We start from the raw sequence: 16,989 nt of genomic DNA, 5'->3' as shown, positions 1-16,989 counted from the left end.
GGGCTGCTGACCTCGGCATTTGCAGCCGAGCGTCATGGACGCGTCCTAAATGTATCTCTCGAGGTCATTGCCCATTGAGTTTAGTCAATTTGCATCCCAGTCCTTGTTAATTGTTCGCCAACTTAGCGCGTAACCTCAAGAGCATGGGAGGCACAGTATCGTATACATCCACGTGGAAATATCGCAATTCAAAGCAACAGACTACCAACCCAATTTTTTACCAGGTAACAGCTGTCGAGCATGATTTAGCTGTTTTGAGTCTTGCGTACCCTTGCTCTGAAGTTCGTGTTTGTCCTATCTTTATTTATTGGTTTTCGTTTGCCAGCTGGTGAATTGTAATTTGTACTGTGATAGATTTCGAGCCTGGGTCCCTGTCCCAAGAGCCGCTCCAACAAGTATTGAACTGTATCCGCAGTAGCGCCGGGGCTGGTCCAGCTTGGCTGGAATCGAGACTTGTTTTGTTCCAAGAGCGGAAGGTTTGCCGCACCGAGTCACCGCCGCCCGATCGGGCGGAAGCTTCGAAGGACACAGACAAACGCATTGTCGACGCGTCAATATGAACCAAGCCACGCATTCTTTGGGGTTTCAAAGCTTCGCAGAAGACACATTCTCGCAGGCACTTGCTTTGCTGGCCAACGGTCTAGGCTTATCGGCCAATGCTCCTGGTTGCTTCCGCCCGAGCGAATTCGCGGGAGGCTGTCTGACTGACTCCGAACATGGGTCGCCAGGATTGCGTCACAGGGTGCACTGAGCAAAGATAGAAGGGCCGTTTTCCCGTCCCTCCCACACAGCCTCGCCTCGCCATATGGCTCCAGGTTCGTCAGAGTGTACTGGCAAATCCCACTCTCGAGTGATCGACTGTGCAGGTCTTGCAACCGCCTTGCTCACGGCCCGCCCAAGAAAATGGCCGGCTGGCGTATGTGCCTGTAATTTACTGCAGACTGCCCTTCTCGGGGCCCACGGGGGGCCACCACCATGGCGTCGTGGCGTATCCTCCAATCAGCTGTGAGAACAAGGCCCAGGAGTGCGGGTGAGGGTCCGAGGGTTTGGGAGTCTCCCGGGGCCCGAACGCTCCGAGACCATTCTCCGCAATTCGTCGCCCTCTCCCCCCCACGCTCGGCCCTCTTGCAGCGCTTCGCGCCCTGTACAGTATAGTAATATTTCTCAGGTCGAATTGTGCATCCGGAGATATGTATTCAGACCAACACAACACAGCATCCCGCGTGCTCCAATGATCCGAGTTAGCCGACCAATTATTCGATTTTCTGCGTGCCTTGGAGTCGCCCGGCTAGGGTCACGACAGGATCACATGTGACGGGAGTTTGGATAAGCTAAAACTGCGGTATCTTTTTCAAGATAGGTAATCCACCACTTCAATAGGTGTCCCGGCGGCAACTTGCGGAGGTGCCCTCTCATGGGCAGACAAAGGTGCGGTGTGCCAGGACCATCATACTTGGTGGATGGGGATCTGCAGTTTCGTGTCGGTCACTTGTCGAAAGAGCCGGGTGCGCAGCGGGGTAAGCCGTGGTCGGTTGCCAATCAACATTCCAAATGCCTAGACGGTGCAAGTAACGCGAACAAATCTGACGAGAATCCGTCACCTGCCACAAACAACGATCGAAGCCGCCGCACGGCCGCAGGTAGGATCCTGCCAAACCGGGTGGAGGTCAGGGTGGGGTTACGCTCACCGTCAGCTTCGCCGTTGGTGGTGGGTCAGAGCACCGGCGACCTGGGAGGGAATCGAACGATCATTCCTCTTCAAACTCCTTGCCAGGGGTCGTTGATCATCCTGATCTCATGCCCATTCAGGGCACCACCGAGAAGACTACCTTCTCAACCCAATGCGACCTTGACCACGCCACCCGTGGTTTTTACCGTTATCCATTCGTTTACCCGGCGAGAGAGGGCGTCAACAAACGTGCTACGCATAGAAGCGACGAGCCCGGTGCTGCAATGCGGAAACTAAGATGCTAACTGCTGTGCTAAGGTAGTGCAATCCGCAGCCCCACAAAGCAGAGACCTGAACAACCGCGGCCATTGCAGAGCTCTCAGCCGCAGTCCGCAACGACAGTTCGAGCCGACAGTAGTCTTTTTCCGTTCTTGTACGCTATATATAATCTCTGTCCTTGAGCCACGAACTGCAACCGTTGCGAGAGCCTAAGCGAAACATCCATGTATGAGGGGCGTTTCTCCCCTCCGCCCCTTCTGCCAATTAGGAGCCCGGGCAAATCATGGGGACTCGGAGGTAACTCCGGGCCATTGCCAGAGGGGATCCACTCTCAGACGAGCAAACCCGACATGGCGGTACCCACACGAGTCTCGACTCTCAAGCGCAAAGAACAGTTGAAGAATGGTTTGGTCGATGTCTCTAATAAAAAAAAAAAAAAAAAAAAAAAAAATTAAAATAAAAAACCTAAAATAAAATAAAATATAATAAAATATAATAAAATATAATAAACAAAAACCAAAAGATTGTATCGGCAGGGGTTGCGACGCTTCTCACTGCGCGAAGGCAAGGCTAGGGATGCACAGGAAGACCGGCGAATGATTTGCTGCTTTAGGATGTCGGGAAGTATTGCAAACGAGCATGTTAGGTAGGAACGGGCAAAATTATCGATCTGCACACATTGTGGAAGTGAGGCTGCAAGCCTCTGGCCTATCGATCCAGTCCTGCAACTGCGCGGTGGCCTAGGGACCGGGCTGCCGCTTTCTAGAAGTCCTGCGTTGCATCGGGTTGGTTTCAAGCCGGGTTCAAGGCGTGGACCGTTATTGCCACCACTCACTTTGGATATACCCGACTGCAGTAGGTACAGTACTGTACCTGCGCAGTACGGTGCTGTACAGTACCTAGGAAAAAACAAAATATTCCGATGAACCCCACGCTCCTGCTAAGGGATGGCTGACGGCCAACTGCGTCGTCTGATGCCACGAGTGACCAGACAGTGAGCAAATCAGCGATCCCCGAAGGTGTGTCATGACCCCCAGTGCTCTGCAAACCACAGAATCAATTTAACGGTCGGGAACCACAAAAGCAATGCAATGATTGGTCACTGGTTTGGGAACCTCAACGGCCCGGATTGGTGGGCAATGCGACTTCACTGCCTGGTGTCCCCCAGCCTTTGGTTCTACACTAAACCGCATTTTCTGCAAATCCTTGCTGATGCTCTATCGGCAAATGTCAACGAGACAAGGGAGAGGACGACTGCGGGCATGTCGCATTTGCGTCTTGCGACGCGCGCCCTCAACCGTCCATGATCCAACCCGCATGGTATCCTCTCTGGCATGCTAATCACAACTTTGCAATGTTTTACTTTTGCGTGGCCGATAATAGCCACGCGCTCTACTATAGTACGTACAAAGTAGGCAAGGCAGGACGGTCTCATGCAAAGACCAAGGCGTCCCTACGCCTGGCTGTTGCTTTTATCTGCAATGCATCCATGATTCGGGATTTAGCAAGAGCGCCCCTGAATCCCCTAGGATCAACAAGGATAAAACTTGAGACTTGGTCTGAACGTGTTCTCGTGTCTCCTCCCCCGATGCCCCCCGTTGTGGGTTCAACAATCGTGGCGATGGGGTTGTCACTCTGTCGTATTCTCCCTTAGCGTTCCGGGATCAACAGGGAGGAAACCAACAGCTACTTCGTTTCCTCTGCCAACCTTTGCTTCTTCTTGGTGGGAAACGAGGCTTGATCGAGTCGAGTACCCGATAGAGAGTCTAAGATGTGGGAACACTTTCTTCTTGGCCAAGCTCCTCCTTTGCCACCTTCCTCCGCTTTGCGCCTCTGCCATTCTGTGAGGCGACGTCCTCACCAGCGCTCTCGGCGCCTTCGGGGATCGACTGAGACGAGATGCCAACCCGCGGAACCTTAGCTACCCCAACCTTTGATTCCATCGACGCCTCGGTAAATGCCAAGTCGCCCCTCTTGCCCAGGGCATCCCGGCAGGCCTCCTCGAGCAGGATTCCGAAGGCAAGAAGAGCCGTCTCATCCATGCTCCTCTCGTCGATGATTCGAGCGCCGACGACGCATCGAGGACCCAGACGGGCAGCTGCCGCCTCGTAGAACCTGCTAGCATAGCCGTGGACCGATTTCAACAAGCCTCCGTCAGGAAGGTGGCCGCATCCGCCCTCTGGAAGGTCTTCGTTGGTCCAGTAAATGTCTTGCTCCGCGTACCGGACAGGGGCGTGCTTGCGTCTGAACAGCACCTCCTCGGGCGCTAGTTTCGGATTGCGGGACGAGTAGCGGCCGGCCAGCGCCCTCCTACGGCGCTTACTCTTGCTGCTAGCAGATTCTGCATCGCTGATGGGTCCATTCAGAGTGACGCGACCTAACAAGCGGTGAGTGCATGCGCAGCAGCGCAGCAGCGCATGGGGGGGTGCGCTTGATGGCGGGGGGGAGGGGGGGCAAACCTGCGACGGCATCATAGACGTTTGCCTCACGCCCTCGACTTTTATTGATCTGGGCAGGCGATGCGGGCGATGTAGCCACTCGGGTTGGCGAGCTCGGGAACGCCGAGTCCGAGGGCGATTCCATCAAGGTTTTGCCGAGGATGTCTCTGTGCTCCAGCTTCAGCGTACGTAGTGCACCTGTGGTTTTTGGCCGCGTCGCCGACAGCAAGGATTACATGGCAGGACGAGAAGGCAGGCGAGTAGTGAAATTATTTGGGGACTAATGTAGATGTAGTCGAAGATGCAAACGCTCAGCCGATTATTGTTTGATGGTTTAGAATTTCCTTTGCGAAGCTGAAGGTTTCAGTTGATTGTGGCAACCCCGCCACGGGCAGCGGCCAGCGGCCGGCGGGTGCAACATCGTCATTCACCCCCATCCCTGATCTGCAGAAGAGCAATCGTCGTACAGAAACAATACCGTGCCAAGAGCTAAACCCATGGCATGAATCAGCTCCTGTTTGAGCGGTCTTCGGGCAACATCGGCCCCAATGTGTTCGCCAGAGTCAAGACAAACTCGTTGCTGAGGTCGTTCACAGCAGCCCCCCGCGTCCGCTTCGACGGTGGCGAGCGCGAGCCACGTGCAAACCAAGGGGAGAGTGCTGCAGCATCAGCCCGGGGCGTTGCGCCAGATGACGACTCATCAAGGTCGTCTCTCTGGGCTCACCAGGCTGGCGTGAGTGCGCTGGCCCTAGAGCGCTTCGACGGCCGACTGTGAGTGATGGTCCTTTCGGCCCCTCTCGATCGCTTTCCCCCGGGTCTCTGTGTGAAGTGCAAACGCTTACGGGATTTTATTTAGACTCGTATCTGGCGGTTCGGATGCAACAATCAAGATCTGGGATCTTGAGCAGTGCTCAAACCAGTCAGCTTCACATACATACCGTCCGCTGACCAGAGCAACCCGTGCGGGAAGCGACCACCATCTGGGGCCCGGCGCTGGCGCCAAGTCGGCCGCTGAAGGGCACCGCTTCGGCGTCACCCATTTGTCCTTCTACGCGTTCGATAGTGCAGCGTTCTTGTCGAGCTCGTACGATCAGACGCTGAAGCTGTGGTCCACCGAGCGAGCTCGAGTGTCGGGCTCTTTCAATCTCGGCTCCAAGGTCCACACGCATGCCCTCTCCCCCATAGCATCCCATCTGCTCGTCGCTTGTGGGACACAGCATCCCGCCGTACGCCTCGTCGACCTGCGTTCTTCTGCCGCCGTGCAGTCTCTGGTATCCCCGGGCCAGACTGGTGGCTCTGCCGGGGCCACTCTGGCCGTTGCCTGGTCACCGGTCCATGAGCACATCCTTACTACCGGGTCCGTGGATGGCGCCGTGCGCATCTGGGACGTGAGGCGGGCCAGCGGCTTGGTCGCCGTTCTGGACCATGAAGATACCATCGGGCTCGTCGGCACAGTGACGTCGGCGGGATCTCGAGCGCTAGGGAGACAAGAGCTCCGCCTCTCAGCAAAAGCACACGCGGGGCCGGTCAACGGCCTCACCTGGACCGACGATGGGAATTACATCATCTCTGCCGGGCACGACCGCCGGATCCGCGTCTGGGATGCCGCAACCGGCGCTAATACGCTGGCGAACTTTGGCCCGAGCATCCGGAACAGCCAAATGGGGACCGTGACCATGTTTGTTTCCCCGACCGGCCTCACACCGCCGGGGAACGAGTTGCTTTTCTTCCCGAACGAGACCGAGATTCTGGTTATGGATCTGCACGAAGGCTCTATTATCACGAGACTCCGCGGCACGGGTCCGGCTGTGGCCTCTGTAAGGGTACAGCGGGGAGAACGAACTATCAAGAACCGGTTGACGAGCAGTATGTAGTTACCCACAAGGTTCTCTAACTAAATCTGCCAGACGAGATACTGATGACTTGCCTCGGAACAGTTGCATGGAGAGGTGCCGGCGGCGGCGGCTCCTCTAGCGGTGTGGTCATGGGCGGATCCAATGCTCCCGGCGGTATCTACAGCGGGCATCTGGATGGTCAGATCAGGGCCTGGCTCCCGCAGCTTGAAGGGACTGATGACGAAGATTACGACCGGAGCATGCAAGATGTTTCTGAAGTGGAGTCAAAGAAGCGGAAGGCTCTCGACGACGCTTTCCAGAGCCTAATGGGAAAGCAGATCACATTTTCCTGATGCGTCAAGGTGGTAGTGCTGGTTCAAACCAGAGAGCTTGCAGATGGAGGAGAGCAGAGACCTGTCCAAACGCCAATTGAGTTTGAGCAGGATTCTCAAATCGCAACAATCTTTATAATCTCCTGTCGTTCTCTGCTCGGAGTGACCGGTCCAGAGTGGTATTTGCTAACAGTACAGAAACGACAAAAGAAAATCGTAACCCTCATAATACATTCTGTCCGACCATTACTCATTCCCGCACCTCAGATACCGCGAAAAGTTTCCTGGTGCGTCTTGATGCTGTTGCGCCGCTCACGGTGATGGGCGGTGTCGTCGTGCTCAATAGAGGGATCCCCAAGGTGTCGCCTTAAAACAGAAGGAGGGACTTGGGCGGCATCGGTAGGGTCCCGGTGGATCGGTGCAGACCTATTTCGATCCGTGTCAGCAGGTCTGCTCACAAAGGGACAAGAGGACGGAGCCGGATCGCTGGGAGTTTTAAGCCCCCCCCCTTTTCCGCGGTCGCTTTGTCTACTTACTTACTGGTAGGTCTTGTTGCCGCCCATGGTCCGGCTGCCGTCGAGGTCCGAGTCGACGCGTGGGTCTATCTTGTTGGCCATGTCGCTCTTGTGCGGACCCGCCGTGTTGGCGGCGGGGCCGGGGCCGGTGCCGAGAGCGCCGCGGCCATCACGGTCCGAGTCAACGCGGGGGTCGGCCACGTTGGCCATTCGGCTGCTGTGCGGGCCGTGGGTGCCAGCGGGTGCACCGTGGGTGCCGGTCATGCCTGTGATGCCAGTGCCAGCGCCGGTGCCCAAGCCAGCGCCGGTGCCCATACCGGTACCGGCGCCCATGCTAGTGCCGGTGCCCATACCAGTGCCGGTCCCCATGCCGGTGCCGGTGCCTCCTCCCATGGTGCGCGAGTTGTCAAGGTCAGAGTCGACACGCGGATCGGCGGCATTAGCCATGCGCGAGCTGTGCGGGCCATAGGCGCCCTCAGTGGTTCCGGTGCCGACGCCGCTGCTGCCGTACTCTCCGTGGCCAGCTGTGCGGCCTGCGCCCATGGTGCGCGAGTTGTCGCGGTCGGAGTCGACGCGAGGATCGGCGGCGTTGGCGACGCGGCTGCTGTGTGGGCCGTGGGTGCCCTCGGAGGTGCCGTGGTGGGACTTGTCGCTAGAGACAGCCTCCTTGATCTTGTGGATAACGCCAGACATGTTGATGACTTTGTTGGTGGTGGTTGACTTATTTGTTGAAAGGCTGGTCTGATTGGTTGGTAGGTGTTGTTTGTTTGGTGGTAAAGATGTGAATCTGGATGCAACTGCTGGATCGAGGGACGGGGAAGCGGCTTTATATGTCTTTATGAGCGATGAGCATCCCAGAGCAAGCATCCAACTATGGGAACGGCCCTGCCCATTGCGTCAATGGCATAACCTTGGCTGTCTGTAGAAGCTAAGGCTGCGGGAGCGTAGCGAGGTACCGAGTCAAGGTTATTACCTCACTGAGTCGTCATAGGGGTCTATCCTGTACTTCGGCAACAATGGATTGGTGTTTGACGGGAAACAGGCGGGTCCCCGGAAGCAGGCTATAGCTCTCCACAAACTAAGAAAAGCATACTGGATCGGATCTCTCTGCAGGTTCACCAGCCCAACGTGGCCTGTTGACAGCCTGAGTACTTGCAACGACTGGCGTCATTAAAGCGGCAAAGTTTCGTGGCCTGTGGCTGGTGACGTTACAAGGGCCCAGTCTTTCCACCAGCGTCCCGTACTTGTGTGTATCCATCAGGCCACAGCTTGAAAGATGAACGCATTCTGTGGGACCCAAGACCGAGACGAATATCGCATCTCATGCAAGTTTGCGCCACATAGGAACAAGGGTACATGTCCATACATTGTGTTGCTTTGATTGCGTACCTCAATGTTTAACCATCGACAAGTGCCCAATTTGAGGTCCTGTGAGATGGGTAGCGGCCGTGCTGGTCCGTTGCGTTCTGTCTGTTTGGCGAGTGACAGAGTGAACAGCGAGCAGTTGACATCATCATCTGGCTTGACCAGCCACACGGGAGGCGCAAGCTACCCTTGAGCTCTCTGAATTCGGAACCCGATACGTCGCATGAGGCATCTGACGTCATTGGCATGCCAAGGCCCCCGAGCTGTTAACAAGCAGGGGATCCCGGCCACCAATCTCCAAACGTTGGAGGACAACGGCGGATGGCTTCATGGCTTCATGGCTTCATGGCTTCATCGGTGCTTTCCGGCAGCCGGCGTTTGATCCGTGTCCAGATCATAACCACGCATATTCAGCAGATTAAACGGTTGGATCTAACATACAGCTGATACATAATGGGACTGCCGCTGAGAAACAACGGCAAAGACACCTTTTGATGCGCTGTCATTCTTCCAAGGAAACACTGCTTTCCAGAAAACCGTCGCGGTTAAAGGGCAATTCAAGCGCTAGACCTTCCACACAATAAAACGGCATCGTAAAATTAAAATATTACTGCCGGCTGAGGGCTGATTAGAATCGAGAGGTTGTCGGATGGATAAGACCGGTGGTGTTACATAAGTGTTGGGGTATCATCAAATTCGAAACTCGGCATCATGTCGGACAAGAAAGCGATCACTAGCAACTCATCGCCGCCAACTTTGGTTGTCTCTCTGCAACGCTCGTCACTTGATGCCGGCAGCGGCTCAGATGCGCGAGCGATACCACCGGCGACGGTGGTAAGGGCCCTCAGCCACCGTGGCGGTGTGGCGGCGGACCCAGTAGATTCTGTTTTGCCGTGACGTATTAGTACCAACCCTCTGAAATGGCCGTCTTTTAGCGGTGTGCCCTTACCCCAAGATGGCGCTGGCCAACCAGCAAATCGCGCTCAAGAACGCAAATGCAATCGTAGCCTTCCACTGTGCGCACGTGGCGGTGCCGTCAAAGTCGATTGCCCGCCAGTCAAAGATGTCCCTAAGCATATCGAGTGGTGGTCAACATCTTCGTCTCCCACGCCCCCTTCCCCTGTCTTTCCCACGATTGGTACTCACCCGCAATTGCCACCCAACCAGTCTACAAGCAGCCCGAAGCTGACAAACCAGCACACGCTCATGATTAAGTCGGCCGGCCAGTGGATGAAGGAACTGCTGAACGGGAAGAGCCAGATGATGGCGAGCAGGATGGCGAGGCCGGCGACGACCTCGGTGTAGATGAACCGGCCGAGGGCCCAGGACGAGGCGCCGTGGACCGAGTGCAGGTAGTCGCCGTTGAGCCCCGCCACGATGGCGGCAAACGCCAGCTCGGCGAGGCGGAGGATCATGGAGAATAGCTCTGTGAGGATCATGGTGCCCGCTTGGTTAGATGCTAAAGTAGTAGCCACTGGCTCTTCCAATTGGCGATTGTTGCTTGGGATTGGCCGGGGCACTTAAGAGAGGTCTATTGTGCGCAGGTTGGGTAAAAGTTATTGTTGCAACGTGCATGAGCTTCAGGGGAAGCGGAGGAGTTGCATGCGGTCTATATACTGAGTGCCCACCGTCGAAACATGATGTCGTTGGGCCGCATGCCGAAAATCAAGGCCGGCGTCGTCATCGCCGCCGTACCCTACACACCCTCTCTGCGTGTTATAATTTCTGTGGCCGTCCACTTTGAACCACAACCAAAAACGTCACCTCGCCCGGTTAATGCCCAGCCGGATGCGTTGGACCTTGTTTTTGCTTGGTGCACCTCTACACGTGGAATGCGACTGGTTCTGAAGGCCCCGCCTGTACATCCATGAACTGGGCCGCAGACTACAGAGACCCTGATGGTCGCATTACCCGAGCGCTCGTCGCGGGATGATGTCATCCACAGCAAATCCTGTTCCGTGATTTGATGTCACTGGGACTGTGAGAGACAATGCCCGTTTAAACTGGCCATGGACGTGGGGCTTCATGATTTGCCTTCGGTGATTAGTGGTTAGTCCCAGAGGTATGCGGCTCTCAGGAGTATACGAATAAACTTGGTGAAAGCCCTACGAAAAGAATTGGACAATCTGCCGAGTGTGAAGGCCTCCCTCTCACGCTCCTCTGCTCAAAGTTCCAGCCGCTCGTGTTGTTGCAAGTAGGGCAAAGCCGACATGACCCGCTTCTTGGCATGGCAATGGGATGGCCATGACATTAACCACATGAACCCCCCCCCCCTTTTTCAACCTAGCATCGTCGCCTGGACATCAAAGACACTGTTACGCCAGCCGTCTCTCTCGTTTTCCCGGATTCTCTGCGGCGCCTGAGTAGCTTCCTCCCTCCACAATTTGACAATACTCCCTGGAGCGTAGACGCCTTCAAAAACACCGCGACCTGGCTCGCCGACCCCGACACGAGCATGGAAGTCCGGGTCATCGGGAGGTGTCAGTCTCGCTAAAACAGCCTTGAAGAACGTTTTCAGATCGTCAGGATCCGCAATCCGCGTCGCCCTGAGCCGTTCTCGAGCATAAAGGAGTTCGCGGTTGGCAAAATGCAGGGCTTGTCCAATCGCAGTTGCAATCTTTACCTCCATGGCCCTCCGGATGATGGGTTTGAGAAGCGGTTTGAAAAGCCAGGCGAAAAGACTGAACTTGGACCTTCGCAATGTCCAGTTGAGCTTGTGTATGCGGACTCGGACACCTCTCAGTGACACAATCTTTTCGAGCCTGTCTCGGCCGATCTCGACATCGATCTGGATATCAAGCCCCCTCTCGTCAAGCGCAAACGAGGCGATTCCTTCGTCAGCTAGGCGGAGCAGTCCTGAGTGCGCCCTCAGCCAGAAGCCAATTTCTTCTCCCCGGATGGAGAGCCCATCGATCTTGATCCTGGCCAGCGTCTTGACAGCCGAGGTTGTCCGGAACCTCGCCTTGCGAATCTCGATGTCATTGAGCGTTTCGATGCGAAGCTTGTAAGGAAAGAAGGACGTGTTGTTGACGGTAATGCCGGGCTCGAGGATGAGATTCTCAAGCAGGAGATCAATCTGGGGCGTCGAAATCTCGACCCTGGGTATGGGGATGTAGTTGATTGACTGGATGAACAGCGGGACAAAGACGTTGATCGAGTCTGCTACGAGGTCGGTATTCGTATAGTGATGCTTGGGCGAGAGGATCTTGCCAATGGTGGTCGTAGTTTTGATAAGAGCCATTACGTCCTTGTCCCTGAGGACCGAGTAGAAGGTGGACTGCAGCTGTGCAAGCAACCCGTCTACGTCGTCCCGCAGAGATGAATGAGAGGAGAGCCGGCGGGACTTGGCGCGGAGCTCCTGGAAACGCTGCTCCGCGTGGTCAAAGAATGACGGGTCCGTAAACATGTCCTGGGCAGCGTTCCCCAGTTGGCCAACTAGCTCCTCGAAATCAGGATCTTCGCGGCCGTGCTCCATGACCATTTTGAAGCGCGTCTCCAACTCTTCCCACTCTTTTGCCTCGCCGAACGACCTGATGAAAGCCCAGAAATTCCGCAAAGCCCGGTCTGTCTCTGGGTTACGGTCAACGTCCTCGTCAGCGGCATGCAGAGTGTCACGAGCAATACGGGAATACACCATGGCGTAACGTTTGAGCAGAAGCGACAATGTCGACACCGAGTCGGAATAATCGCGGCGCTGCCGGAGTTTTAGCACAGCTTGCTTTAGGCGGTAGATCAGTGTATCCTTCTCCCGGCCTTCGAGTTTGCTGACGATGCTGTTCTCTGCGCCCTCAACCACCGTGGAAGCGCTGCCGCTCAAGACAGTGGTGATTTCAGTAGTCTGGTCAGCTAGATCGTGCTGCGAAGGCGGGCTCTGCGAGTCCTTGCCGGGTTCTGTTAGTGACTCCCGCTCTTCAGCAGAGGGTTCGAGGCGCTTCCCGGCCTCCTTGGAAGCCTCGGAAAGAGCGAACGCGGTGTCTTTGAAGACCTCGCGAGCGACAATATTGAGGTCGGCCAAAAACAAGCGGAAGTCGGAGTTGGTGAGGAGCAAGGAGCCGACGGTCTGGAGGCTACTGTAAACTAATTCGCCGTCAGCAGTCGCCCGCATAGGTCGCTATGTACCCGGGGAGATACATGCCTGCAGCTCTGTCCGCCTTTGCTTTTGCCTTGGTGGCTCGCTCTGCAATGTGCTCCATGTCAACCGACACCCTCGCCTGCGACAGATACCAGATAAAGTCCTGTATCTGATCGCCGGCGTTCTTGTCTTGCAGAAGCTGAATGAACTGTTTTATCCATTGCTTGGAGTAGTGCACCAGCGCCTGGCCCGAGTCGCTGAGCTGGGCATTGTCAGGGTTAAGGACATCCGAGGCAAGCAGGGTGCGGAGGTTGGCAATGGTCTGCTCATTGGATGGCATGAAGCCCTTGGAAAGGGCGCGGAGCATCTGATAAGTGTGCAACTTCTGGTGAAGCTGCCTCTGCAGCGACGTCTCGTCATTGTACTGAGGCAGCAGCGGCTCCTGCTCGGCCGACCGCCGGCTACCGCGACGACGGCCAGACCCAAAGCACGATGAGAACATAATGGCAACGCGACCTAGTTCAATCAGCAGTAGCAGTACTGATGTGTGGGTGGTGGTGTCTGATGAGCTGACAACCCATGCGGAGAGACATCGTGGTCCTTGTCATGGGCTTGCCGGCGGACTGCGGGTCAAGGTGTTGAGCTTGGAATACCAATCATGACGTCAACCATTCATGGCAAACCATACGGCACTCGGATCTTTCCGTGGAAGCATTGATTCAAACCGCAATCCCGTTCCTGAAACGGACGGTTTGTTCACCAAGCGTCTCCAGCTCACATGTGTTTTTGCGCCGCCGTCAGTTGTCCACAGCCGGGCACCCCAATCCGCAGCCATTCCCGAGTAGCCAGAGCGATCAATGGAGCAGTTGTGCCCGGCGCAAACTGGGGTGGGATTTGGGAAACAGTCTTGTACGGACGACGCTTTCACACTAGCTTGTGGCAAATAGATCGCGCGCGCCTAATAAGTGTAGAATTCCGCACAGCCACACGCTTCTAAATAGCCTCTCGCGTGGTACCGAATCAAAAGGCCTTTGAGCCTGCTGATGCCTCGGCATCGGGTCCCTGTGACCGCGCGGCGGAGCGCTTGCCAGGCCCATGCTCAGGGCTCAGGAACCGCCGGCAATGAGAAGGTGCCCGTTTGAGCTAACGCTGTACTCGGCGTTCCATAGCGGGCCCAAAAGCCTCCATATTTTACGCATCCGAGGTGCATTGGGTGCGAACCTGTGCGGTCAGAGAGGGACAGAGGACCCCGTCATAGGCTGCTTGGCATCAATCTCGGTAGGGGTGAGGTAGGCCTCCCAAGGAAACGAGAAATGGAAATGTAATCGCGTCCTCCGGTCCTCGCGGGACCGGGCACTCGACACTGCCACACTCGACTTTAAAGACAAAGTGAAAGTGCTTCGTTCAAGCTGACGAGGTACATTGCAACACTACTGTGCTCTTTTTCCCGCCCACATTCCTTAGAGGTTGCACGCGTGGCGTTCTGGCGGGCTGATCGCTTCCAGTCTGGCGAATACTCCTGCGTCACCTCACCTTCCCCTGTCGCATTGCCAAGCCCCACTGACACCATCTCGCCCCGCGACAAAACTCAAGGCATCACCCCTTCGTCAGGCACGCAGTTGTTGCTTCAGTCGGTATCCACACAACCTTCAAGGCCCGCCAGCGTGAGACTGCCATCGTTTCCGACGGCAGCGACTTTCAATATGGATTCCAGCGGGCTCAAACGCAAGGACACTACAAAAGGGCCGCCTCTGCGCATCTTATCGCTCGGTATGTTTCTTTCCTGAGGACGCCTCCCGCTTGTGGCATACTAATCGCTCGCGCGGCAGATGGAGGGGGCGTACGTGGTTACTCCATGTTTCTAATACTCCAGGAGCTGATGCACCGAACTTTCGTCGAAATCGAAGGGCGCGCGCCGCGCCGGTCCGAGATCCCAAAACCATGCGACCATTTCGACCTCATTGTGGGCACCGGCACGGGCGGCCTGATCGCCCTGATGCTCGGTCGGCTGCGACTTGACATCGAGACGTGCAAGGAACTATACGTCCGGCTTACCCGTAAGGTCTTCGAGACGGACAAGACGTTTGCCGGGATTCCGTATCGCTCGACTCTGTTCAAAGCGACCAAGCTGGAGGAGGCAATCATGGAATGCGTTAGAGAGCACACAGTCTTTGAGAAGGAAGGAAACGACAACTCGGAAGTGGGCAACGCTAATATGCTGAGCCCGCTTTCCCGCTCTAGCGCTGCGTACCCTAAGAGGCATGCTAGCAACGCGAGCGTGGTGAGTTTCAGCGCCCGGAGCCCTAGCTCCCAGGCTGCCAGGCCGCTGTCATCTTTCCGTTGGGGCAATCCTCATGCCCGCCTATACGACGAGAGAGAAAACCGAACCAAGACGTGAGCCTTCTTCCCCAGGCTGTCCACACCGAGACGCATAACTAACACCCGCTCCAGTGCCGTCACGGCCATGTACAAGGGCAGCTCAAAGGGTATGGCGCCCGCCATGCTACGCTCCTACGACTCTAGACGAGAGCCGGCCCCGGAATTCGATTGCAAGATCTGGGAGGCCGGGCGGGCAACGTGCGCTATCGGCCTCGCGTTCAAGCCGATCCAGATCGGACAATCCGTATTTCATGACGATGGCGGGGGGCTCTTCAACCCATCCATGACGGCGCTCGACGAGGCAGTGGTGAACGAGTGGCCAGGTCGGGAGGTCGGCGTCTTTGTCAGCGTCGGGACGGGAAAGAGGCCAAAGGGCAGCGACGCAAATACGTCGCTATGGTACGAGGGCTTCTTGGGCGAGTTTGCGGAGGCTCGGCGGAAGTTGATTGCGAAGATTGAGGGCTGCGAGAGGACCCACGAGATGATGAAGAGGGAGCACCTGGCAAAGCGCGGCGTCAACATCGAGAATTACTATCGGCTGAACGTCGAGGTCGGGGTGGGAGAGTTTGGCATGAATGAGTGGCATAGACTGGCCGAAATCAGCACAAACACCAGGAGATACCTCGCTAGGGAGGACGAGCAGAGGATGGTGCAGAGCGCGTCGGCGAAGCTGGCCAAGATCCACTTTGCAAAGCAGAGGTGGGAGCGACTCGGTGCGTCCGTGCCGGACCTAGTACAGACGTCGCCCGAAATAGCACTACCCCTTGCCGTTGAGCTGCCCGGAGACATACCCGTGTTTCCGCCTCGACACTACACACCGCCAAGCCGGCAATCCTACGACTCTGGAAGCGACATGCTCCCGGTTCCAGGTGCCAACACGCCATCACCAAGGAGCTCGGGCGAACGACTGGGACAGTCTCCAAAGCTCAACCAGCAGCCGTACCTTGCTGCGCCCCTGCCAGCCCCGCCCAGCCGCACCGGTCAGCCTCCCGGCCTCCCAACGACGGGCCGGGGCGAAAGAGGGGCTGACGACTCGGACCGCCTGGTGGTCAGCGCGCCGACGCCGGCCCAGTACCGGACCGCATCTGGGTCTGACAAGATCGCGATAGTGGGGCCGGACGATCATCCTAGACGGTTCCAGGAATCTCTGGCCCAGCAGCAGTCAGTGCGCGTGGACCCGCCGCCATTGCCGCCCAAGACGCCGCTCCCAGAGCACCAGTCGAACTTTGGCCGGGTACCGCCCCCTGTATTACCTTATCCCCTGGATGAAGATGCACCCCCGGTTGTCAATCTGGCGAGGAAACCGAACTACAGCGCCAGGTAGTTGGGTGCCACGCGGGTGCGTGCAGGTGGGGGACAGCGGCGGTGAGCGGGCTCGTATGCCGCATTTTCACTTTATGATGACGATGATGAGAGATGATACCACGAGACGATTCGTATATGTATATCGACGCTACGGCAGGCTAGGATACGGCAAGGGCTACCTATATCCGCGGAAGAGGCGCACGGAGTCGGATGGGTAATCTGAACTAAACGTCGTTGTTTGGTGCGTTTTCAATTAGGATACCAAATATAGCAGGTGGCTTGGCCATAATTCAATGCTCTGCCTCGCCTTGCAGCCCTACGACTGTATGGCCAATGTGTTTCGTGAGATGAGCTGGCATTGCTTCATGGCTTCGACAAGACCATCTCAAGGGCATTCCCTGTATGCTTGTTTTTCAGCCTAGAACAGCCGGCGCTCTCCAGGTAGTGCAAGTGTGGTGTGCTGGATGGGATGGCTAGGGTACCGGGTGGATGGGTCGGCTAGTCTAGGCCCTGAGCCCGGTAGCTGGGTCCCTGGCGCTGCCGGGACTTGACATGGTCGCGCTAGCCAGCCAATAATAGCCCAACACTCTGGAGTCCAGGGTGGGGGAGCTGAGGACCGAGCTTTTGCACTAACGTCACAGTGCAGTCGGACGGTGGTGCTTCCCAATCCTTCAGTTGGGTCCAACTTTATTTCAACAGACAACCAACAGTCATCCGAACGGAGACGTATGAACGAACCAGAGAACAAAAACGAACAGAGCCAAACAACTATCCCCCCTCCCCAAGATCTTGCCGGCACT

At 56.5% G+C, this 16,989-nt stretch overlaps 6 protein-coding genes across 6 annotated transcripts; 2 read left to right on the top strand and 4 right to left on the bottom strand.

The window, feature by feature from the left end:
- Positions 1-3,714: 3,714 nt before the first annotated feature.
- On the bottom strand, positions 3,715-4,531 carry MFIFM68171_04027 (uncharacterized protein; the record flags this gene model as incomplete). The annotated part of the gene is made up of 2 exons (XM_071059447.1): positions 3,715-4,325; positions 4,408-4,531. 2 exons carry the CDS (start codon positions 4,529-4,531, stop codon positions 3,715-3,717), a joined length of 735 nt encoding a protein of 244 aa, XP_070915548.1.
- A 357-nt stretch (positions 4,532-4,888) lies between these two features.
- On the top strand, positions 4,889-6,574 carry MFIFM68171_04026 (uncharacterized protein; the record flags this gene model as incomplete). Its single annotated transcript, XM_071059446.1, has 3 exons — positions 4,889-5,157; positions 5,243-6,252; positions 6,324-6,574. 3 exons carry the CDS (start codon positions 4,889-4,891, stop codon positions 6,572-6,574), a joined length of 1,530 nt encoding a protein of 509 aa, XP_070915547.1.
- A 242-nt stretch (positions 6,575-6,816) lies between these two features.
- On the bottom strand, positions 6,817-7,761 carry MFIFM68171_04025 (uncharacterized protein; the record flags this gene model as incomplete). The annotated part of the gene is made up of 2 exons (XM_071059445.1): positions 6,817-6,979; positions 7,094-7,761. 2 exons carry the CDS (start codon positions 7,759-7,761, stop codon positions 6,817-6,819), a joined length of 831 nt encoding a protein of 276 aa, XP_070915546.1.
- A 1,473-nt stretch (positions 7,762-9,234) lies between these two features.
- On the bottom strand, positions 9,235-9,872 carry MFIFM68171_04024 (uncharacterized protein; the record flags this gene model as incomplete). The annotated part of the gene is made up of 3 exons (XM_071059444.1): positions 9,235-9,316; positions 9,383-9,502; positions 9,580-9,872. The coding sequence occupies 3 exons, from the start codon at positions 9,870-9,872 to the stop codon at positions 9,235-9,237; spliced, it is 495 nt and encodes a 164-aa protein (XP_070915545.1).
- An 839-nt stretch (positions 9,873-10,711) lies between these two features.
- On the bottom strand, positions 10,712-13,007 carry MFIFM68171_04023 (uncharacterized protein; the record flags this gene model as incomplete). The annotated part of the gene is made up of 2 exons (XM_071059443.1): positions 10,712-12,510; positions 12,569-13,007. The coding sequence occupies 2 exons, from the start codon at positions 13,005-13,007 to the stop codon at positions 10,712-10,714; spliced, it is 2,238 nt and encodes a 745-aa protein (XP_070915544.1).
- Positions 13,008-14,208: 1,201 nt separating this feature from the next.
- On the top strand, positions 14,209-16,208 carry MFIFM68171_04022 (uncharacterized protein; the record flags this gene model as incomplete). The annotated part of the gene is made up of 3 exons (XM_071059442.1): positions 14,209-14,275; positions 14,335-14,899; positions 14,957-16,208. The coding sequence occupies 3 exons, from the start codon at positions 14,209-14,211 to the stop codon at positions 16,206-16,208; spliced, it is 1,884 nt and encodes a 627-aa protein (XP_070915543.1).
- Between the last annotated feature and the right edge of the window lie 781 nt (positions 16,209-16,989).

The sequence above is a fragment of the Madurella fahalii genome (genome assembly GCF_045866475.1).
Source record: "Madurella fahalii IFM 68171 DNA, scaffold_2, whole genome shotgun sequence".
Lineage (NCBI taxonomy): Eukaryota > Fungi > Ascomycota > Sordariomycetes > Sordariales > Madurella > Madurella fahalii.
The sequence above is the reverse complement of the archived record's forward strand: the minus strand, read 5'-3'. Positions and strand labels throughout refer to the sequence as shown.